Source organism: Dasypus novemcinctus, chromosome 31, assembly GCF_030445035.2.
Source record: "Dasypus novemcinctus isolate mDasNov1 chromosome 31, mDasNov1.1.hap2, whole genome shotgun sequence".
Lineage (NCBI taxonomy): Eukaryota > Metazoa > Chordata > Mammalia > Cingulata > Dasypodidae > Dasypus > Dasypus novemcinctus.
Window position 1 is genome coordinate 5,644,060 of NC_080703.1, and position 26,278 is coordinate 5,670,337.

At 39.0% G+C, this 26,278-nt stretch overlaps 1 protein-coding gene across 1 annotated transcript; it reads right to left on the reverse strand.

Annotated features, from left to right (window-relative positions):
* Positions 1 to 15,693: 15,693 nt before the first annotated feature.
* Positions 15,694 to 16,485, reverse strand: LOC139437947 (olfactory receptor 7A10-like). Its single transcript, XM_071212821.1, has one exon. It carries the CDS (start codon positions 16,483 to 16,485, stop codon positions 15,694 to 15,696), a length of 792 nt encoding a protein of 263 aa, XP_071068922.1.
* Between the last annotated feature and the right edge of the window lie 9,793 nt (positions 16,486 to 26,278).

Sequence of the window (26,278 nt, forward strand, 5' to 3'; positions counted from 1 at the left end):
ACACCAATCCTGCTGAAACTATTCCAAAACATCGAAACAGAAAGAACATTACCCAACTCCTTCTATGATGCCAACATTACCATAGTACCAAAGCCAAACAAAGACATCACAAGAAAGGAAAATTACAGACCAATTTCTCTAATGAATCTACACGCAAAAATACTTAACAAAATACTTGCTAATCGTATTCAACAACACATTAAACGTATTATACACCACGACCAAGTGGGATTCATCCCAGGTATGCAAGGATGGTTTAACATAAGAAAATCAATCAATGTAATACACCATATAAACAGATTGAAGGAAAAAAATCACATGATTATATCTATTGATGCAGAAAAAGCATTTGACAAAATACAGCACCCTTTCTTGATAAAAACACTCCAAAAGATTGGAATACAAGGGAATTTTTTGAACATGATAAAGAGTATATATGAAAAACCTAAAGCCAATATTGTTTACAATGGAGAAATCCTAGACTCCTTCCCTCTAAACTCAGGAACAAGACAAGGATGCCCACTGTCTCCGCTCCTATTTAACATTGTCTTAGAAATACTTGCTCGAGCACTGAGGCAAGAACCAGAAATAAAAGGCATTCAAATTGGAAAGGAAGAAGTCAAAATTTCATTATTTGCAGATGACATGATCCTATACATAGAAAACCCTGAGAGATCTACAACGAAGATTCTAGAACTCATAAATGAGTTTAGTAAAGTCGCAGGTTATAAGATCAATGCGCAAAAATCAGTAGCATTTCTGTACACTAATAATGAGCAAGATCAGGAGGAAATCAAGAAACAAATACCATTCACAATAGTAAATAAAAAAATCAAATACTTAGGAATAAATCTAACTAAAGAGGTAAAGAACTTATACACCGAGAACTATACAAGATTGTTCAAGGAAATCAAAGAAGACCTAAATAAATGGAAGACTATTCCTTGTTCATGGATAGGAAGACTGAATATTATTAAGATGTCTATCCTACCAAAACTGATCTACACATTCAATGCAATCCCAATAAAAATCTATGCAGCCTTCTTTAAGGAACTAGAAAAACTAACTATGAAATTTATTTGGAAAGGAAAGAGACCCCGAATAGCCAAAGACATACTGAAAAAGAAAAATGAAATTGGAGGAATCACACTACCTGACTTCAAAACATACTACAAAGCTACGGTGGTGAAAACAGCATGGTATTGGCATAAGGAGAGACACATAGACCAATGGAATCGAATTGAAAGCTCTGATATAGAACCTCACATATACAGCCACATAATATTCGATAAAGCCACCAAACCCTCTCAACTAGGAGAGAGTGGCCTATTCAACAAATGGTGTCTGGAGAACTGGATAGCCATATGTAGAAGAATGAAAGAGGATTACCATCTTACACCTTATACAAAGATCAACTCTAGATGGATCAAAGACCTAAATATAAGAGCCAAGACCATAAAAACCTTAGAAAGCAGTGTAGGGAAACATCTATAGGACCTTGTAATAGGAAATGGATTTATGAATATCTCACCAAAAGCACGAGCAGCAAAAGAACTAATAGATAAATGGGACTACCTCAAAATTAAAGCCTTCTGCACCTCAAAGGAGTTTGTCAAGAAAGTAAAATGGAGCCCACACAGTGGGAGAAAATATTTGGCAATCATATATCTGATAAGAAACTTATAACGTGCATATATAAAGAACTTATATATCTTGAAAATAAAAAGATAAACAACCCATTTAAAAAATGGGAAAAAGACTTAAACAGACACTTCTCCGAAGAAGAAATACAAATGGCAAAAAAGCACATGAAAAAATGTTCCAAATCTCTAGCTATCAGGGAAATGCAAATCAAAACTACAATGAGATACCATCTTACACCCATAAGATTGGCAGCTATGAAAAAAACAGAAGAATACAAGTGCTGGAGAGGATGTGAAGGAAGGGGAACACTCATCCACTGCTGGTGGGAATGCAGAAGGATCCAACCGTTCTGGAGGACAGTATGGGGTTCTCTCAAAAAACTAGCCATAGATTTGCCATATGACCCAGCAATACCACTGCTGGGTATATACCCAGCAGAACTGAAAACAAGGACACAAACAGATATATGTACACCAATGTTCATAGCAGCATTGTTCACTATCGCCAAAAGTTGGAATCAACCCAAATGCCCATCAACAGATGAGTGGATCAATAAAATGTGGTATATACACACAATGGAATACTACTCGGCTGTAAGAACAAACACACTACAAACACATGTGATAACATGGATGAATCTTGAGAATCTTATGTTGAGTGAAGCAACTCAGACATTGAAGGACAAATACTACATGACCTCAATGATATGAAATAAACAAGCTGCCTTAGATAGCAAGAGACTGAACGATAGGCTTACAGGAAATCGGAGGGTGGAGGAAGGATATGAGCCGGTGTCTGCAGGGGTGGAATTTAACACGAGATGGTGGTAAGTATGAACACAAAGAAGAGATAAAAGGGGGGCAAGGGGTTGCCTTTGGTTGGGGCTTTGCGGGTTTGAGGGTGGCTGGGGAGGGACGGATGGGTAACATTGCCCAAAAGTGGGGGGAGGGAGGGGTAGCATATGAACACAGGAGAGGGTTACGTGTTGGTGGAGAGTAAAATGCCGAGAAAATCATATCAAAATATAATAAAGAGGGTTACCTGTTTAGAATGCTCGGAGGGGAGGGTCTGATGCAGGACGGGCTCCTGGGGAATGTCTAAATGCTCATTCTGCCAGAGTGGGTGTCACCATGTGGTAGAAACCCAAGTAGTGAGAGTGGGGGTGGACCCACATCCTGGGGAGGACTGATGCCACCAAATAGAGGGAACTGTATCCCTCGAGAGAAAGGGTGGCTCCCAGGGCATTGGGGCAGTTGAGCAAGTTAGGCCCTGAACACTATTCCATCTATCTCTGGAAGTGGCTCCTCAGGAAACGGAGGTTGGCTGTCACTGTGGGCACCAAGGTGGAAGGGAAAATGGACGTTAAATGTGTGGAACCAAGGTAAATGGGGGGTAAGAGAGGAGTTTCTTGAGAGTACACAAGGATGGATATAAAACATGTAATATTACACCATAACATATAGGAGATGACAGACTGATAATGTAAACCATAATGTAAAACATAGGATAACTAAGAATGTAAAGAATTGTGTATCCTAAAGTATGCACCATAATGTAAGCACAGATGTCACCTTGTTAGAAACCTAATGTCTCAGACTCTGTACATCACGTTAAGTAAATATGATGTGAATAAGGTGTAAGAGTATTGCTGTGGAAGGAAAAAGGTTTTGTGGGGGATGTATGGGAGTGCTGTATAGTATATATATGCATTGCTGTGGTCTAGGACTCCTGTGAAGAGAAGCTGAATAATTAGGGGGGGGGGAAAAAAAGATAGGATGTAGAATTTTTTCAAGTCAACATTCTTTATCTAAGTTCTTTATCTAACTTTATCCAAGTGCTTTATCTAACCTTTAAATCCATCGCTATATGCCATTCCCTAGTAAGGGACCATGACATTATATTGGGCTTCAAATTTCGGGGAGTTCTGGATCACAGAGTGTTTCAACAATGGCAATGGAGGGATACTGGTATGAGATACCAATGACAGGTGATATATGGCTGACAGGGAGCTGTACAGAACATATGTCCAGGGTGCATGGTAATGTTTGGATATACTCATAGTGGCAACAATTAAAAACCACAGCAGGGGGGGTACTGGGTTCCTGACCAGTGGTGCTCTGTTGTGGCCCCTAGGGGAGCAGCAACAGTCTCCCAGGTACAGCGGCGGGGACCAGGAGGGAGTGAGGGTTCAACGGTGAGCCCCTGATGCTAATGACTATGCTTGTGAGCTGATAAGCCTAAAATAAGAACAAGGCCTAGAGCAACATTGTGCCTGGGAATTTCCTCCTGTCAGCCTTCATGTTACTCAAATGTGGCCAGTCTCGAAGCCAAACTCAGCATGTAAATGCAATGCCTTCCCCCCAGCGTGGGACATGACACCCGGGGATGAGCCTCCCTGGCACCGAGGGACCACTATCAACTACCAACTGATGATGCAACTGGAAAATGACCTTATATGGAAGGTTCAATGTGGATCAGCAGAATATCCCTGTCTACATAAAATAACATGACTTTAAAATGCTGTTTGACCTAAAGTAAGGTGGAAATGGAAAGAAGAAATGAGTTTATATGGCTACGAGTTTCTAAAAAAGAGTCTGGAGGCTGGCAGAAGGATTGCCCTCATGCACAACTGAGCAGAGTCAGAGAGACAGATAAAGCAGATACAACCCCCAGATATCGGTTCCTTCGAGGGCTAAATAGACCCATGGGAGTTATGGCCATGGCCGATGGGGTTAACTACCAGGTCAGATGGCCCCTTTTTGGAACTGGTGTTTATGTGTGATGAATCTGGACTCAGATGGGATCTACCTTCATAAGACTTTCATGCTAATGTGCTGGAGGTGCAGTTAACGTTGGGGTTTAAGATATATTTAGGGGATTTGAATCTCTGGACTGACAATGTGATAGCCAGGTCCTGAGCCTCAACAGACTCCAGCACCTACAATATGATGTATTGGACTTACCACACTCAGCTAAGATGGAGTTGAAGAAGGACAACCACCACACCATGGAGCCTAGAGTGATTACAACTGAATGTGGGAGGATTGCATCCAACATCCATGTGGAATCTGAGCCTCCTCTTGACATAGAGGTGCAATGGACACAACCAATCCAATGTCCACATAGAAGAGGTGGCATTGGATTGGGAGAAGTGGACATGGTGGCTGATGGGTATGGGGAAAGGCAGGAAGAGATGAGAGGTGGAGGCTTTGGGACATGGAGCTGCCCTGGATGGTGCTTCAGAGGCAATCACCGGACATTGTAAATCCTCACAGGGCCCACTGGATGGAATGGAGGAGCGTATGGGCCATGATGTGGACCATTGACTATGAGGTGCAGAGGTGCCCAAAGATGTACTTACCAAATCCAATGGAGGTGTCATGATGATGGGAACGAGTGTTGCTGGGGGGGGGGAGAGGTGGGGTGGGGGGGTGGGGTTGAATGGGACCTCACATATATATTTTTAATGTAACATTATTACAAAGTCAATAAAAAAATAAATTTGCAGCAAATAGCAGCAGATTAGAAGAGGCAGAGGAGAGAATTAATGTTGTGGAAGACAGTACATCGGAAATCAAACAGATAATAGAATTGATTGATAAAAAGACAGAAAAAATCCAGCTAAGACTTAGGGACAGGAATGACAATGCAAAACGCACAAACATACATATTATAGGCATCCAAGAAGGAGAAGAAAAGGGAAAGGGGTCAGCAGGGGTGTTGCAGGAAATAATGGCTGAAAAATTCCCAAATCTACTGCGAGAGACAGATATACATAGCCAAGAAGCACAACGTACCATAAACATTATAAACCCCAACAGGCCCACTGCGGTCACCCCTCCGGCTGAAGTGTGGTTTGCTGGCCTGGCGGGGGAGCAGCCGCGGCAGGCCAAGCCGCTGCCCCCATAATAGGGGGGCTGGTCAGACTCACCGCCACCCCTGAAGGGAGCTCGGCATGGGCGCAGAGTGCCCTCGGGTCTCCCCTTCTCAGCAGCCATGCTTCCACGGCTGCCCCTCCTCCCAGATGGCGCCACACGATGCCTGTGGGGCGGCACCCTTCTTCTTCTTTCTTCCTGCGCAGGCGCAGGGTGGAAAATTCCAATCTGCCCTTTTCCCCTCCCCCAACAGCAGCAACAGCCAGGCGTGGGCGGAAAAATCCAGTCTGCCCTTTTCCCCTCCCCCAACAGCAGCAACAGCCAGGCGTGGGCGGAAAAAACTCAAGTCTGCCCTCCACCCCAGCAACAGCAGCCACTAATCCCTAAACCCTGCCCCTCCCCCCAGCAACAGCAACAGCCAATCCCTAACCACCATCCCTCCCCCGTCCAGTACCGCCCACTGACATTTCTCCGGCAACCAATCTGAACAGGGCGTGGCTTCGACCAATCAGCCTTCCCCAGCCCCTATAAAACTGTTGCCTCTCCCTCAATAAAGTGGACCTGCGTGTTTACCTCATCTCCGCGGTAGTTCTTCTGCCGTGCGCCCTCCAGCCCTGAGAGCCCCCGACAAGGGCCTGGCCTCCCTTGTCCCCAGTTCGTCACCTGCTTCTCCGGGCGATCCCTTCGTCGCCGGCTTCGCTGGGCAACCCCGTCAGCCAAACCGCGCAACCCCTGTGAGACCGACCCCTCGTCTGCTGCCAGACCGACCCCTCGTCCCAAGCGGGACCGATCCCTCATCCCAAGCGGGACCGACCCCTCGTCCGCAGCCAGACCCCACCTCTACCGACCAAGCAAGCCATCGCAGCCCACCCCAAGACATATACTTGTCAAATTATCTGATGTTCAAGACAAAGAGAAAATTCTAAAAGCAGCAAGAGAAAAGAAAACCATCACATACAAGGGAGGCTCCATAAGATTAAGTGCTGATTTCTCATCTGAAACCATGGAGGCAAGAAGGCAGTGGTATGATATGGTCAAGGTACTAAAAGAAAAAAAATTCCAACCATGAATACTCTACCCAGCTAAACTAGCATTCAAAAATGATGGAGAGTTCAAAATATTCACAGATAAACAGAAATTGAAAGAGTATGTCAACAGGAAACCTCCCCTTCAAGAAATATTAAAGGGAATTCTGCAAGAAGAAAGGAAAAAACAGGACAGGCAGAGTTGGGGGAGAGTTCAAGAGCAATAAAATAAGAAAAAAGGGAAGAAAGAAAAAACAAACAAAATATGACAAACACAAGTCCAATCAAAATATGGCGAACATAAATAATTCCATGAAAGGAATAGCACTGAATGTCAAAGGATTAAAATCACCTATTAAAAAGATTCAGACTGAGACATTGGATAAGGAAATATGACCCACCTACATGCTGTCTACAAGACACATATCTTAGACCCAGAGATTCATGAAGGCTGAAAGTGAATTGTTGAAAAACAATCTTACCAGCAAACAATAACCAAAAAAAGTCAGGAGTAGCATATTAATATCAGTCAAAATAGACTTTAAATGTGAAACAATTGTGAGAGACAAAGAAGGAGACTACATATTAGTGAAAGGGACAATGTCTCAAGAAGAACGAACAATCATAAATATTTATGCTCCTAACAAGGGTGCCTCTAAATACGTGAGGCAAACACTGGAAAAACTAAGTGAAAGAATACACACATCTACAATTAGAGTGGGGATTTTAATACACCACTATCAATTCTGGACAGAACATCTAAAAAGAGAATCACTAAAGAAACAAAATATTTGAAGAGTGTATTAGAGAAGTTGCATCTAATAGACATATAAGGATCATTACACCCAAATACAGCAGGATATACATTTTTCTCAAGTGCACATAGACCATTCTCAAAGATAGACCATACGCTAGGCCATAAAGAAAGGCTTAATGAATTCAGAAAAATCGAAATCATACAAAATAATATCTCTGACCACAGTGGAGTGAAGCTGGAAATCTGCTAGGGCCAGAGGACCAGATTTCACACCAAGATATGGAAATTAATCAGCACACTCTTAGAAAAACAGCGGGTCAAAGAGGAAATCTCAAAAGAAATCAATAACTACCTTGAAATAAATGATAATGATAACACAAAATACCAAAATTTATGGGACGCAGCAAAAGCAGTACTGAGAGGGACATTTATAGCCATAAATTCATACATCAAAAAAGAAGAAAGAGCAAAAATTGAAGAATTAACTGCACATTTGGAGGAATTATTAAAAAAACAACAAAGTAATATCACAGGAAGAAGAAAGAAAGAAATAACAAAGATAAGAGCCTTCATGTTACTCAAATGTGGCCAGTCTCGAAGCCAAACTCAGCATGTAAATGCAATGCCTTCCCCCAAGCGTGGGACATGACACCCGGGGATGAGCCTCCCTGGCACCGAGGGACCACTATCAACTACCAACTGATGATGCAACTGGAAAATGACCTTATACGGAAGGTTCAATGTGGATCAGCAGAATATCCCTGTCTACATAAAATAACATGACTTTAAAATGCTGTTTGACCTAAAGTAAGGGGGAAATGGAAAAGAGAAATGAGTTTATATGGCTATGAGTTTCTAAAAAAGAGTCTGAAGGCTGGCAGAAGGATTGCCCTCATGCACAACTGAGCAGAGTCAGAGAGACAGATAAAGCAGATACAACCCCCAGATATCGGTTCCTTCAAGGGCTAAAGAGACCCATGGGAGTTATGGTCATGGCCGATGGGGTTAACTACCAGGTCAGATGGCCCCTTTTTGGAACTGGTGTTTATGTGTGATGAATCTGGACTCAGATGGGATCTTCCTTCATAAGACTTTCATGCTAATGTGCTGGAGGTGCAGTTAATGTTGGGGTTTAAGATATATTTAGGGGATTTGAATCTCTGGAGTGACAATGTGATAGCCAGGTCCTGAGCCTCAACAGACTCCAGCACCTACAATATGATGTATTGGACTTACCACACTCAGCTAAGATGGAGTTGAAGAAGGACAACCACCACACCATGGAGCCTAGAGTGATTACAACTGAAAGTGGGAGGATTGCATCCAACATCCATGTGGAATCTGAGCCTCCTCTTGACATAGAGGTGCAATGGACACAACCAATCCGATGTCCACATAGAAGAGGTGGCATTGGATTGGGAAAAGTGGACATGGTGGCTGATGGGTATGGGGAAAGGCAGGAAGAGATGAGAGGTGGAGGCATCTTTGGGACATGGAGCTGCCCTGGATGGTGCTTCAGAGGCAATCACCGGACATTGTAAATCCTCACAGGGCCCACTGGATGGAATGGAGGAGAGTATGGGCCTTGATGTGGACCATTGACTATGAGGTGCAGAGGTGCCCAAAGATGTACTTACCAAATCCAATGGAGGTGTCATGATGATGGGAACGAGTGTTGCTGGGGGGGGGGGAGAGGTGGGGTGCGGGGGTGGGGTTGAATTGGACCTCACATATATATTTTTAATGTAATATTATGACAAAATCAATTTTAAAAAATTAAAAAAAAAGAGGTAATGTAAAAAAAAGAGCAGAATTAAAGGAAATAGAAAATAAGAAAGCACTTGAAAAGATAAATAAGACCAAGAGCTGCTTTTTTGAGAAGATCAATAAAATTGACAAACCTTTAGCGAGACTAACAAATAAAAAAAGAGAGAAGATGCAAATACACAAAATAAGAAATGAGAAAGGAGATATCACCACTGACCCCACAGAAATAAAGACTATCATAAGAGGATACTTTGAAAAACTATATTCCAACAAAAATGACAATTCAGAGGAAATGGACAAATTCCTAGAAACACATAAGCAGCCAACATTGATGAAAGAAGAAATTGATGATCTCAACAAACCATTCACAAGTAAACAGATAGAATCAGTCATTAAAATCCTCCCAACTAAGAAGAGCCCAGGGCCAGATGGCTTCACAGGTGAATTCTGCAAAACATACCGGAAAGGTCTAACACCAGTCATGCTGAAACTCTTCTAAAAATTCGAAAAGAAGGAACATTGCCTAACTCATTCTATGATGCCAACATTACCCTAGTACCAAAGACAAACAAAGACACCACAAAAAAGGAAAATTACAGGGCAATATCTCTATTGAACCTAGACACAAAAATGCTTAACAAAATACTTGCTAATCGTATTCAACAACACATTGAACAAATTATACACGACTACCCAGTGGGATTCATTCCAGGTATGCAAGGATGGTTCAACATAAGAAAATCAATCAATGTAATACACCATATAAACTGATTGAAGGACAAAAATCACATAATTATATCTATAGATGCAGAAAAAGCTTTAGACAAAATACAGCACCCTTTCTTGACAAAGACACTCCAAAACATTGGAATACAAGGAAATTTTTTTTAACATGATAAAGAGTATATATGAAAAACCTACAGCCAACATTGTTTACAATGGAGAAATCCTAAAATCCTTCCCTCTAAAGTCAGAAACAAGACAAGGATGCCCACTGTCTCCTCTTCTATTTAACAGTGTCTTAGAAGTACTTGCTGAAACACTGAGGCAAGAACCAGATATAAAAGGCATTCAAATTGGAAAGGAAGAAGTCAAAATTTCATTATTTGCAGATGACATGATCCTATACATAGAAAACCCTGAGAGGTCTACAACAAAGCTTCTAGAACTCATAAATGAGTTCAGTAAAGTCACAGGTTATAAGATCAATGCACAAAAATCAGTAGCATTTCTGTACACCAATAATGAGCAAGATCAGGAGGAAATCAAGAAACAAATACCATTTACAAGAGTAAATTAAAAAATCAAATATTTAGGAATAAATTTAACTAAAGATGTAAAAAACTCATACACTATAAAGTACATAAGACTGTTCAAGGAAATCAAAGAAGACCTAAATAAATGGAAGAATATTCCCTGTTCATGGATCGGAAGGCTAAATATTATTAAGATGTCTATCCTACCAAAACTGATCTACACATTCAATGCAATCCCAATAAAAATCAACACAGCCTTCTTTAAGGAACTGGAAAAACTAACTATGACATTTATTTGGAAAGGAAAGAGGCCCCGAATAGCCAAAGACATTTTGAGAAAGAAAAATGAAATTGGAGGAATCACACTACCTGAATTCAACACATACCACAAATCTACAGTAGTGAAAACAGCATGGTATTGGCATAAGGAAAGACACACAGACCAATGGAATTGAATTGAAAGTTCTGATGTAGAACCTCATATATATAGCCGTATAATATTCGCTAAAGCCACCAAACCCTCTCAACTGGGAGAGAATGGCTTATTTAACAAATGGTGCCTGGAGAACTGGATATCCATATGTAGAAGAATGAAAGAGGATTACCATCTCACACCTTATACAAAGATCAACTCTAGATGGATCAAAGACCTAAATATAAGAGCCAAGACCATAAAGACTTTGGGAAGCAGTGTAAGGAAACAGCTACAAGACCTTGTAATTGGAAACGTCTTCATGAACATCACACCAAAAGAACGAGCAACAAAAGAACAAATAGGTAAATGGGACTTCCTCAAAATTAAAGCCTTCTGCTCCTCAAAGGAGTTTGTCAAGAAAGTAAAAAGGGTGCCTACACAATGGGAGAAAATATTTGGCAAGCCTATATCTGATAAGAGACTTATAACTTGCAAATATAAAGAACTCCTATATCTTGAAATTAAAAGATAAACAACCCATTTAAAAAATGGGAAAAAGATCTAAACAGACACTTCTCCAAAGAAGAAATACAAATGGCTAAAAAGCACATGAAAAATGCTCCAAATCTTTAGCTATCAGGGAAATGCAAATCAAAACTACAATGAGATACCATCTTACTCCCATAAGATTGGCAGCTTTGAAAAAAACAGAAGAATCCAAATGCTGGAGAGAATGTATAGAAATGGGAACAGTCATCCACTGCTGGTGTGAATGCAGAAGGATCCAACCATTCTGGAGGACAGTTTTGCAGTTTCTCAAAAAACTAACCATAGATTTGCCATATGACCCAGCAATTCCACTGCTGGGTATATACCCAGCAGAGCTGAAAAAAAGGACACAAACCAATATATGCACACCAATGTTCATAGCAGCATTGTTCACTATCGCCAAAAGTTGGAATCAACCCAAATGCCCATGAACAGATGAGTGGATCAATAAAATGTGATATATACATACAATGGAATACTACTCGGCTTTCAGAACAAATACACTACAAATATACATGATAACATGGATAAATCTTGAGAACCTTATGTTGATTTAAGCAACCCAGGCATTGAAGGACAAATACTACATGACCTCAATGATATGAAATAAGTAAACCAAGCTGCCTCAGAGAGCTAGAGACTGGAAGATAGGCTTACAGGAAATCGGGAGGTAGAGGAAGGATATACGCTGACATCTACATAGGGAAAATCTATGATAAGCTGGCAGTAAGTATGTGTACAAGGAAGGGATAAAATGGGGGCATAGTGTTACATTTGGGTGGGCCTTTGTGGCCTTGAGGGGGGCTAGGGATGGACAGATGGGTAATATTGCCCAAGAAATTGGGGGAATTTGAACATAGGATAATATCAGGTGTTGGTTGAGAGTATAATGCTGAGGAAACCTTTTAAAATATAATAAGGAAAGTTACCTGTTTAAGACACTTAAAGGGGATAATCTGATGTAAAGCAGACTTCTAGGGAATATGTGAATGCTCATTTTGCCAGAGTGGGTTATACCATCAGGTAGAGACCCATATAATGAGAGTGAAGGTATTCCCACATCCTGGGGAGGACTAATGCCATCAAATAGAGGGAACTGTAAATCTCAAGAGAAATGGTGGCTCCCAGGGCATTAGGGCAGTTGAGCATGTCAAGCCCTCAACACTGGTGCAAGTATCTCTGAACATGGCCCTCAAGAAATGAAGATTGACTGTCATTGTGGGCCCCAAGGAGGGGGGGCAATAGATATAGAATAGATGGAACCAACGTAACAGTGAGGGCAATAGAATTGTTTCACAAGCGTACACGAGGATGGATATAAAACATGTAATATGATACCAAAAAATATATAGGGGCCGACAGACTAATAATGTAAATCATAATGTAAAACATAGGATATTAAACATTTTAAAAATTGTACAGCCTAAAGTATAAACCACAATGTAAACAAAAATGTTACCTTGTTTGAAAGCTATTGTCTCAATATCTGTATATCAGTTTCAGTAAATATGGCATGAATATGTTAAAAGATTATTGCTGTGGAAGGGAAAAGATTTTATATTGGATATGTGGGAGTACTGTATATTGTATATATGAATTACTGTGATCTAGGGCTCTTGTGAAGAGAAGCACAATAATTAGGAAAAAGAAAAAGAAAAAGATAGGCTGTAGAATTTTTCCAAATCAATATGTATCCTGTATCTAACCTTTAAACTCATTGCTATATTCCATTTTACTATTAGGGGAAACTGGCATTATATTGGGTTTCACTTTTCAGGAAGTTTTGGATCACAGAGTGGTTCAACAATGGCAGCAGAGGAATACTGGTATGGGATGTTATTGACAGGGAACATAGGGTTGACAGGGCATGTGTCTGGGGTGCATGGAAATGTTTGGATATACTCATAGTGGAAACAATTAAAAACAACAACTGGGGGAGTGCTGGGTTCCTGGCCGGTGGGGGGGGGGGCTCTTCCTTGGTCCCTAGGGGAGCAGCAGCAGTCCCCTGGGTGCAACAACAAAGACCAGGAAGGAATGAGGTTCCAACAGCGAGTCCCTGATACTAATGACTATGCTTGTGAGCCTGCACACCTGAAATAAGAACATGGCCTAGAGCAGCACTGTGCCTAAGGGTTCCCTCCTGACAGCCTCCGTGTTACTCAAATGTGGCCAGTCTCAAAGCCAAACTCAGCATATAAATGCACTGCCTTTCCCCCAGCATGGGACATGACACCCGGGGATGAGCCTGCCTGGCACTGAGGGATCACTACCAAGTACCAGCTGATCATGTAACTAGAAAATGACCTTTAATTAAAGGTTCAACGTGGACCAGCAGAATATCCCTGTCTACATATAATAACAGGAGTTAAAAATGCCGTTTGACCTAAATTAAGGGGGAAATGGAAAGGACAAATGAGTTCATATGGCTATGAGTCTCTAAAAAAGAGTCTGGAGTTTGTCAGAAGGATTGCCCTTATGCACACCTGAGCAAAGTCTCAGCGACAGATAAAGTAGATACAACCCCAGGTATTGGTTCTTTTGAGGGCTAAAGAGACCCACAGGTTTTATGGTCATGGCAGATGGAGTTCACTGCCATGTCAGTTGGCCCTTCTTTGGAGTTGGTTTCTCTGCGTGATGGAGCTGGACTCAGATGTGATCTCTTTTCACAAGCCTTCCCTGTTACTTTACTGGAATTGTAGTTGATGCTGGGGTTTAATATCGATCTAGGGGATCTGAATCCCTGGACTGACAATATGATAGCCAGGCCCTGAGCCTCAACAGACTTCAAGCTCCTACACTCTTGTTTATTGGACTTATCCCACTCAGCTAACATGGAGTTGAAGAATGTCAACCACCACACCACAGAGCCAAGAGTGCCTACAACTGAAAGCAGGAGGATTACATCCAGTATCCATATGGACTCTAAGCCCCCTCTTGACATAGATGTGAAATGGACACAAACAAGCCAAGGTCCACAGGAAAGAGGAAAACAGTAAGGATCAGAGTGGACTTACTGATATTCTATTCATGAACTATTGTGGTTAGTAATTGAGAAAATGTGGCATTCGTGTGGAAAAACTGTCCATGGTGGTTGCTGGGTGCAGGGAATGGGAGGAAAAGATGAAATGTGGAGGCATTTTTGGGACTTGAAGTTGTCCTGAGTGGTGTTGCAGGGACAATTACTGGACATTGTAGATCCTCCCACAGTCCACTGGATGGAACATGGGAGTATGGGCTATGATGTGGACCATTGACCATGATGTGCAGCAATGCCCAGAGATGTACTCACCAAATGCAATGGATGTGTCGTGATGATGGGGGAGAGTGTGGCTGTGGAGGGAATGGTGGGGTGGGGGGGTGAGAGTGAATGGGGACCTCATATTTTTTAAATGTAATATTTTTAAAAAATGAAAAAAAATTAAAAAATTAAGAAAATTAAAAATAAATAAATAAATAAAAATTAAAAAATAAAATAAATTGTAAAAGTAAATAGTTGATTTCAGTGATGAATGAGCCTTTAATTATACCAAAGGCAACTGAATGTACACTTTGTATGTATTGTACAGTGTGTGATTATTATTTAATAAAATTGTTTTTTAAAATATCATACAATGAATGTCACCATCTAGGTAGCCATAAGTACTTGCAATGGCATGGAGGTTTGTGCAGCAGCAATTTATGGCTGCAAATCAGAACACTCCATTAAAAGAGGTATGATAGCCAAAATGTCAATCTTCCTGTGTTTAGTCATATCTGATCAAGAATATATATTAGAAATTAATGAATACAGGTCTATGTGATTAACTAAATACCATTAATTGAACACTCTGGGTGGATTGTATGCTTTATTAAGCTGTATCAATAAATTTGATTTTTTAAGAAAAGAATATAGATTAGAGATTTGAACATACAAGAGATAAATTACTGACTGATAGAGGAAATACCTAGGTTGTATTTTGTCACCTCTTTAAATTTTATGACAGTTTTGAACAAAAGCAGATATTTTATTCAGAGGAAATCAAGAAGTGATATTCATAGGCAGCATTGGTAGAATTCAAGCAGGAACAGGAGGTGATCCAATGAAATTATTCAGAAAATGCAATCCATTCCTGAACAACACTGAAAAACTCCTTAAATATGTACATGAATCATGCATACTTCAAGGAGAACTCTTTCATTATCAAAAATAAAATCTTGCTCTATAACACAATGTGTGATTTAAAATTTTACTTCTTCATTTTTGAGGTCATCTTGACTCTAGGCAGGTCTATATGCACCTACTGAACAAAGAAAGGAAATATGTAGATCTGAAGGTTTAGGAGCTGCTAAAACTGGCCTTTCAGCTGCTGCAAGACAAATGACACTTTGCAGACTTTCCTCCCAAAGCATTTTTTCAGAGCCTTCTTTATACTTTATTCCTCAGACTATAGATGAAGGGGTTCAGCATGGGTGTGACCATAGTATACATGACCGCGGTTGGTGCACCTGAATGTGCGTTGTGTGAAGCAGCAGGACTGAGGTACACCCCTATGGTCGTGAAATAAAATAAGGAGACTACTGAGAGGTGAGATGCACAGGTTGAAAATGCTTTATATTTCCCCTGAGCTGACGAGATTGCAAATACAGAGGAAACAATCTTATAGTAGGAGAAAAGGATTCCAGCAAGGGGACCCCCAGCCAGCACTCCAGCTATTAAATACATTACTAAGTAATTGAGAAAAGTGTCAGAACAGGCAAGTTGGACCATCTGACGAAGTTCACAGAAAAAGTTTGGGATTTCTACACTTGAACAAAAGGACAGTTGTGACACCAATAAACTCTGTAAACAGGATTCCATAACACTCATGGTCCAGGACCCCAGAGCCATCAGGACACAGATCTGGGGTTTCATAGAGACTGTATAGTGAAGGGGGTGGCAGATGGCCACAAAGCGGTCATAGGCCATCACGGCCAGGAGGCAGTCATCCAACCCTCCAAAGAGCAAGAAAAAATACATCTGGGTGAGGCAGCCTGCATAGGTTATGATTCTACTCTGTGCCTGGATGTTCTCCAGCATCTTTGGGACAGTAGTGGAGGATAAACCAATATCACAAAGGGACAAGATTGAGAGGAAGAAGTACATGGGTGTGTGGAGGTGACAGTCAATGATGATGGCCAGGATGATGAGCAGGTTCCCAAAAATGGTGACCAGGTACATGGACAGGAACAACCCAAAGAGGAGGGGTTGCACTCCTGGAACTTCTGTAAATCCCAGGAGAAGAAATTCTGAAATTTGCGTTTCATTTCCAGGTCCCATGTGCCTGATGAGACTAAGAAGAAACAAAAAGGAACAAAGCAAGTAGCACTATCCAAACAGAAATGTTACATTGCCTATTTCAGTGATAAATTTAATATTATATTATTTATATAGATCTTATCCCTTTAGGGTATTTGTAGTGCCACCTATGACTAGGAATTCCATCCCCCAAACTCAGCCCTTTACCAAGAATTCATGAACACTATGGATTACATGAGATATTCATTCATTTGTGGAATATGTATTGAGTTGTGACTAAGAGGCAAGTAGAGTTGTGGCAATGAGTTTACAATGCTGTAACTCAAAAGTCCCAACCATCAGCACACATAGAATACATGCAATTAAAACACAATCATATTACAAAGGGGATGATTTCACATGCTTTAAGGAAAAGAAAGCAGGTAAAAAAAGTGAAATGATGGAGCTGTTTTTCACTTGGTGTTCAGAAAAGTCCCATATATGATGTGAAATTCAAAGAGGCACCTAAAGGAAAAGAAGGCAGTAGCCATGAGGATGTAAGGGGAAATTTGTGCCCAGTGGGATAACTTCTAGGAAAAAGACCCTAAAAATGACTTTTATCCAATGTTCAGAGTGAACAAGGAGGTCAGTGTGGCAGGGAAATGATTAAGAGGATAGTGAATAGAGATGATTTCAGAGGAAGTTTAAGAACAAGACAGACTTGTTGCTGCTGAATCTTCAAATTCAGGGAGTTCTTTATCCATATTCTGAACCTCTCACTATTCATTAATTTGGATGCAAAGCTATCCCACCAAATGGAATGGAACTGGTCTTATTGGCATTTTTAGAATAGCCTCCAGGCTCTGTACTATAGAAGACAACCTATTGTAATATATGAGCTTAGATGCCACTGCTCTGAGGACTGATCACATCACACATCATATCCCATACACCCCTCACACACACACACACACATAATGCACACCTTAGCATCATTGGGCTGGAGTTAACATCATGCTCTTCTCATACTCAGCCACACAGATAATCCAGGAGTAAATAAAATGCAAGCTGACAACATCAGTTTTTCCATTCTCCAAGTATTTAGAAAGGGTGCTCTGAAATTCTAGCTGACAAGCCTCCCATGCTCATGTAAACACAGTGCTCCCTTTTGTTATGATCACTTTATTCCCTTTATTTAAAGGAACATAAAATATCTGCTCAGTAATAAGACAGGAAGGAATTAAATAGACTTAAAAGGAAAGATAAAAACTCAAGCATCACATGAGAAATTGTGATGAAGAAATCCTTTCTTGCTTCTGATGGCAATCCAATTTCAGTTTTATCACCCTTGAAGCCCAGAAAAACTAAAAAAAGAACAAAAAGAAATTCACAAAAAAGACAAAGGCAGTGATATCTTTTTACAATGACAAGACACTTAATAGAATGGTCGCTTCAAGCATAAAATGACCTATGGGAATAAACAAATGTTTCACAACTGAAAATATGTAACTAGTACAACAATGTTGGGAATTTTTATATGGTGCATTTGATGTCTTTTTAAATTTTATTAAGGGCAAAATTTTTGGAATCAGATATGTCTTATTTTGAATTTTAGACTCTCAATTGTCATTCTTTCTGCATCTCTCAGAGCCTATTCAACAGCCTTATTTCAGTTCCATTGTTGCTTTTCCAGCAAGAGCAGACTGAAAATTGTTCCAGATTATGTAAAGAATAAAAGCAACCTGTGGTCCACTGCAAAGTAAAATGCCTTCCAAAGGATGGCAGAAAGTGATGCAATTTCAGAAGTAGATCTAACCCCAAAAGGCACGATGAGGAAAAACAGTTGGTAATGCAATTAAAAATTGATCTATTAATCTAATGGAAGCAGAACTTTCTAAGTTTGAAAAATAATGAGGTGAACATCATATATAATGATGATAGACATTAACACATTCCTCCAAAAGTGTTTATAAAGACATAGAAGAACTAAATGGCAAAGAGCAAAGTTGAAGGGAAAAACTTGCAGTTTTTTTATTGAAAGTTTACTTATAAAGAAGAAGGACATACACCCTAATATATAAAGGTAGAGAGTTGCAAAAATAAGCTGCAATGGGGAATGTAAATGACCAACGGACAACATAGGTAACTTGCCCAGTAGGCGTAATTGCTGAGGTGCAGGGGGAGGAGGCTGCCACACAGCTTCTCCATCCCCAAGCTGGAAGCCTGTGACCAGAAAACCAGAGTCTCTTAAACAATAAAATAGGTCCTTTTCTCCAGCCCCCAACAGCAACACTCAGGCCAAACCACAAACTCGGCTTGTACAGAGCCATAATTGCCCCAGGTCCCTGAGTGTGCAGGAGCCCACACTATTAATAAATTGTGCTTTTATGAAATAAACTGTGAGCCTCTGGTCTTGAAGAGTGCTTTGTAATACCTTAAAGGGCATGCTGCTGTGATATTTTTGAATAATTTTGCAGTAAAGACCTGATCTTTCTAAAAAAAAAAAAAGGTCACTGAGTAAATGATGTAGTATATAAATTCCACCCATTATATAAAAACAACTTTTTTTATGTGACTATCCAATGTGTGAGTATATGCCTCATGAAATGCTACTGAAAGGAAATATCTACCTCCATTATATTAGATATTTCCTATCAAAGAGCCATTTGCTTAAATATACCTCATCCTAAATGTAAAACAAAAAAAAGCAGTGCCTCAATTCACTGAACATTCTGCCACTGCTACTAGCCCATTCCCCTATTCCCACCTAACTACAAAACTCCTTGAACAGGTATTTCCCTTTTCCTGGAACTGCTTTATCCCTGCTTTTCCCCCTTCTAAATGGGTTTCCTTTCTCCTTTCTTAGTCATCTGTAATGTATCCTGTATTACTGACTCAAATGGACAATCATTTTTAACATAAAAAAAAATCCATTATCTTAGCAGGCCTGAGAACTAGTACAATGATCATTCAGCTCTGGGTCAGGCTGGAGTAGATCCCAGATGAGCTCAAGACAAAACTCCCAAATTCCATCCAAACAGAATCTTCCCTGCATGTTCTGCTGAGCCCTCTGACTCAATTGGATGGAATTGGTAAGATGGTATTTCTGTAGAAGTCCAAAGTCCTTGGTTGGTGAAGGAGACTGAGGCTGTACCCCCACAAAAGACAGCAGAAGAGAGTCGGGCATCAGTCCTTAAACCAGACTTGGGACCCCAAAGAAACACCCATAAGCCATCCAGCCTGAGTGTACATAAGATAACTGAGTGCAGCAGAGGAGATATTTGCTCATTAGGGAGCATCTGCCTTTTTGTTGATCATTTCCTTCTTTGACATTGATCTGGGGAGGGAGACTGTTTTTCTTGATTTTCTCTTCTCCAAACACCGGGTTATGAGTCAGGGAAGTCAAGAGTTTACTATTCCTCTTCCAAGAACTTTCCTCTCTTCCACACCTCTAACCTGGTAGTAACTTACCTCCAACATTGACTTAAAATTTACTCCAAAAGTTAACACTGAGGGGCCCATGTGCCCTAGGTCTCTTGATTTTACAAATCACTGGCATGGTTTCTGGGTACAGTGTACTCTAGGAGTTACTATCAGAAAATTGCCATTCTCTTCAAGAAAGTAGACATCTGTGTTCATCTGACATAAAATCATAACTGCTAAAACCCTTTAATTGATCATGTTATTCCAAATCTATTAGGAATATTATGTTTGTAACATGTTAAGACCTATAATGTAGCCCCTCATCTATAAAATGATTGCTGATTATGAGAACTATATTGAGAGATTTTTAGATACCATGTATCTTATAGTGAATGTCTCAGTTAATTTCCTCCATATACTTTAAAAATGCTCAAATTATTTAGTTAATAGATCAAGTGTAATTTATTTTAGTAAAGACTAAAAAGAAAATTATTTGTATATTTTAATTTTTTATTATAGTAACATAAATGCAACTCAAAAATTTGCATTTCATAGTTTACTGGTAAAAATGAATTCACGATATTGCACTATGCTTAACATAAATCACTTAAACATTACAAAACCTCAAACACAATATCTGAAAGGTTTTTGAAGGTTATATTATATTTTATTGAATTGAACTTCCAAAATTTTGTCAATTTTAATGTATGTTCTATCATTTCTCACTAAATTCTTCAGGAAATCTAAAGTTTTGGTATTAAAATAGTTTTGATTTTCTTGAAATGTCTAAAACCTGCCAGTTTGAATTAGCCTTCAGATTTTCAGGTCAAAAAGATATGCAAATCATAGTATGCAGAGTATGTTTTAACATATTTATGATAAGTTTGTTTACAGCTATGACAGAAATACCTTCAACTGTCAGATATAATAAAAAGACCACCCCAAATAAATAAAAGGTATGATGGGCCTAGTTACTATTTAGTGAAAGAACCATCTCATTTGTCAACTTTCCACACCAAATTCTTAAAAGTATTCAAAAAGCTTTTGCACCTTCTAATTGTCAAACTGTGTGTTCATGTGGTAGAAGATACTACCACATTTCCTAAAATAATAAAGTACTGTTATTGCTTGGAAATTATGTTTTTCTTTTCATCTCAAATTTATTTTAAGTGGCATATTGTCCTATACAAGGAATGATCTGATATTTGCTGTGTAATTCTACCCATTAGTAATACTTACACCAACAATTTGATACATGTTTTATTCAGTTACAGTACATGTTTCCCTGTGATTTGATCAACAAAAAGTATTAACACAATATAAAGCTTTTTTCCTTTTCCATCCTTCCTTCCTACTTTCCTTCTTTCCTTCCTTCCTCTTTTCTTGTTGTTTTTTTTTTTTTAAGAGCAGGTCAGTGATTTGGGGGTTAGTTAATACAATACAGTGAGCCTAAGCGGAAAAGTAAAAAATGACACATCACCAATGCATACACCTCTTATTAACTCAATCTGTAGCAAATATTCCACAAAAAAGTAAGTGGTCTCAGAGCAGTGTTGTGAGGGCATCATGTCCATTTTGATGATTTTTTAAAAATTTACTTTGTAATAATATTACATTAAAAAATATATATATATGAGGTCCCATTGAACCCTACCGCCCCCACCCCACCTCTCCCCCCCCTCAGCAACACTCCCTCACATCATCATGACAAAGCTCACAACTTCCCTACTGGTAATATCTACAAAGAGGAAAGTGAAGAAACAGACACATCTAAGAAATGTGGAGAAAGAAGAAGCAGTGAAACAAGAAAAAATCTTGCTAAGAAAGGGAAGCCCCATAAGTGAGAGCTAAGGCCAGAAAAGACAGATTGTAGAAGGAAGATATTTTAGGTATCCAGTATCTACTTGCACTCAGGCTGTTTAGATAGGCAGAACTTTGAAATATTTTGCTTCCTTTATGTATGTACTCTGTTAGGTCTCAAGTTACCACTAATAACAGGGTTACTTTTAGCCATAACACATTCCCGCAGTACCTGTGAGGAATCTCTGAAGTTACCAAGGAAGGGTCTAAGCTCACCAATTCTTTCTTGAATGAAGATGAAGGTGGAAGCACTGCTCCCAGGAAGGTCAGGGAGATGCTCCCACTCACAAGGTCTCTAGAAAATACAATTGTGTTTCCTCATCATCAGAGAAACGTAGACTTGCAGTAGTTTAGGGAAGCATTTAGGGTTTCTGTACCTTGAAGGATGTCTTTCCCGTGAGCATCGTTAATGAAGTATTCTTTTGCTTTTCTCCTCCATGAGATATTTAATTTTCCAGAGGAAAGAAAGAAAAACACTATAAAATCTTGTGCCAATTTTGACCTTTGGGAGACAGCTTTGGAGCTCCACGTTCATTTATTTTCCCAGTGCACTCCTTCCTCCCAGGAGTAGGTCACCTCTCTTTAGGTGTGGGCTCTTGGACTGCAAGATTCCCCTGAATGATTTCCCTATTGCTCAGTCCGGAGAGAGATTCTGGATACACTAAAATCTCTTCTGAATCTTACCTGTGTCTTCTGGCATTGGCTCTCATTCATGAGGCCATCCTCTCTAAACAAGATTTCCTCATGTCTCACTGCTTCTGTTTTCTCCAGCATAGTTAACAATATCTGTTCAACTCACTCAACTGTTTGTTTTCTCAGTCATTAAATAAATATTTTTTCAGAATACTGTAAGGTAAGCACTAAACTATATCCTGGGGATGATGAAAGGTATAAGATATTGTGCTTGATCGCAAACATCTCCAGGTCTAAAAGGGCCAAAGACATGAAAATAAATAGATCTTCTTAACATAGTATACTCAGTCCTGATAAAATATAATTCCATCTGAATAAAGATTTCCCTTTCTGTTTCTGCTTAAAAAGTTTCCTGGGACTTTGACAGGGATAAAAATGAAGCAATGGATTGCTGGGTAGTACTGGTAACTTAATAATAGGAATTCTTCCTATCCATGAACACAGATTATTTTTTCCAATTCCTTACACCCTCTCTAATTTCTTGCAACAGTATTTTCTAGTTTCTGTTGTGTAAGTCCTTCACCTATTCAGTTAAAATTATTCCTAAGTAATTTGTTGTTTTAGATGCTATGGTATATGGATTTTTAAAATGTACAATTAAGAATGTTCTTTGCAGGTGTATAAAACAGGACAAATTTTTGCATGTTACTTTCACAGCTTGGAGTGGGTATGGCTCAGGTGCTAGAACACCTTCATTGTTCAATCCTTGACCCCCAGAAACTAAAAAAAATATCTCATACCTTGTATTTGGCTGCATTCATTTATGAGATCTAGAGGTTTCTTGTGGATACTTTGTCATATTCCCTATAAAGGAATGTGACATCATGAACATAGATAGTTTTACTTCTTCCTTTCTAATTTGGATTCATTTTATTTATTTTTATGGCCTAATTTCCTAACTCCCAGTACATTACTGAATAGCAATAGAGAAAGAAGCCATTCTTGTCTTGTTCCAGAGCTTAAGAGGATGGCTTTCATTCTTTCAGCATTGAGGACAAGATTACTTGTGCTCTCACATATATGCTGTTAATCATGTTGAGGAAGGTACTTTCTATTTTTATTATCCTGAGTGTTTTTATCATGAAACAGTGTTGGAACTTATCACTCACATTTTTGCACTAATTGAGATTTTCATGTGATTTTTCTCTTCGTTGTGTTAATGTGGTATATTACACTGATTTCCTTATTTTGAACACTCTTGAGTACTGAGATAAATCTCACTAGGACATGGATACATCTAATATTCTGTTGGATTTGGTATGCCAATTTTTGCTGAGTGATTTTGGATCCATATTTTTTTAGAGAAATTTATTCCTTGGTTTTCTTTCCTTATGTCTTTATGTAGCTTTGGTATCAAAATAATTTTAGGATCGTAGAATGAGTTTGGAGAGATACCCTGACTTCCAGTTGGAAGATTTTGAGTATTATAAGTATTTCATCCTTGAGTATTTCATAGATTTCATTATGGAAACTGTCTGATTCTACACATATTTTGGGGAGGTTTTTGATGAATTATTGAATCTCTTTTCTTGTTACACTTTTGGTGAGATCTATTTCTTTTCAGCCAATTTAGGTAAATTGTGTGTTTCTAAGAATTGGTCCATTTCTTCCAGGTTTTCTAGATATTGGCAGACAATTGTCCATAATAGTCATTCATAATCCCTTTAATATCACCAATATCTAGCAAGATCCCTGGTTTCATTCTGAATTTTAGTGATTTCATTCCTCTCTGTTTTTTCTTTCCCATTCTAAATAAACATTGTCTATTTTATTGAAATATTCCAAGAATCAATTCCATTGCTTCTTTCAATTATTTTATTCTATTTCATTTCTTTCCATGTAAATATTTATTATTTAAATCCTTCTACTATATTTAGGTTCAGTTTGCCCTTCATTTTTAGTTACTGCAAATCTGTAGTTAGGCTATTGATTTGCGATGTTTTAAAATATGAGGGTTCACACCTGTAAGTTTTCCTGAATCTTTTAAATTCCTCCCTAAACTAGCCTAACAAAAGAAATTAATTTAGCCACAAAATAAATAACAAAATGGACCATGATGGATAGTAGATTTCAAATGACAGCTGTCATTTTAGAAGATAGTCCCCACTGAAGAATTTGAGATTCTGTATTAGTGAATAGGTTTCACGTGAAAATGAAGTCCAAAATTCTCATAAGTCAAAACTCAGGTAAGAGTTTTATACAGTATATATTACGGTATAAAAGTAATATTTTTGGAATTATAGCAGAATTTTAAAGGTTAAGAATGTATATACACACTAATGCAATATGGATATCAAGATAAACACTTGCACTGACACTGGTGCTACCTGTTGGGAAAACCCTTTGGATGATAAGCCAGTGTGCCCTTTGAAATGAAAACCCTTTTGTGGCCTGAAAAGCTGTAGGTGGAAAAATTAGCATTAAGTGATTCTGACTTCCGAAGGGTAAAACAATTTCAAATGTAAATCCTCTCTTTTCCATCAAGACCTCCAAGAATTCACACAAATATGGGCCCAACAAATGAACTTAACACAATATTAAATACAGATAAACACTAAGAAAACAAGTTACCATGACTAAGAGCCAGAAGAAAAGCAAACAGTGGGAAAAAGCCTTTAACTCTTTCAGAGTTTGAAATTGTTCAGACACAGTATATGAAACAACACTTTTTAATGAGTTTTATAAAATTAAAAAGAGTATTGCAAATATATAAAATGGCATAAACATATTTCAATAATGAAATAAATAGAACCTCTAAAGCTGAAATATACAATGCTGAAAATTTAAAATTTCTATGCAGTTGAACTGTGAGAAATTTAGCTACCATGAAAACCAAAGTCCCCTGCAACCTCAGAGAGGAATCAGGAGAAAAAAACAAATTTATATCTGTGAACTTTTACACCTGAGGCTTTTTCTGTATCCCTGCAGTTACTGCCAGTAAAGCATTCCCTCCCATGATATTATCTTCCCACAGCAAAACAGAAATTCTGTGCCTCATTCCAGTGATTTTTTTGTTCCACTGGTGATTTCGTTCTTGGATAATGAATAAATACAAAATGTCTTTATTCTGGAAACTCCAGGAGATGAAATATATGAACCACACTTAGGATGATGTATCTCAGAGCTCTTAATATGTGGGTGCTTCCAGTTCTTCTGAGAAGGGTGATCTGATATTGAGGAGAAATGGAAAGAGTGGCATTGGTGAAAGACACTAGGAGGTGAAATGCAGGACCTTCTTATTCAGTACTGTTACCCTAGAATTTGCTTCTATTGGAAACTCAGCTCCTGGCAGTGGAGGAAGGAATCATTGTTGCCATGTTTGAAATATTGTCACTTAGACACTGGCTACATTATTACAGTAAATTATAAGAGGCAAAGACTCCATTATAGTTTTCTACTGTGTCTTAGTTTAAATGATGTTCCCTGGACCTGAGGGTGTTCATTCAACTTCCCCCACTCTGGACAGTTAATCTTCAATTGACAGTGTTCATCATCTCTAAATTTCTCATGGTACGGTCCCAGTAGATAATTATTTTACACACACAACATAATACAATTGAAGAGAACAGAGCTCACTCACAATGAGTCTTCACCTACTTCTGTCTAAAAAACACTTCATGGTTTACAGGCAGCAACCAAGTCTCCCACTTCTCCAGGAAAAAATATTGTTTCCCTCTGTAACCTGGTGTTTATCTCTCACTCAATTTATTGAAGTTTCTTTAGTTGAATGCCAAATTTTAAGGCTGTTCTTCAAGGTTTC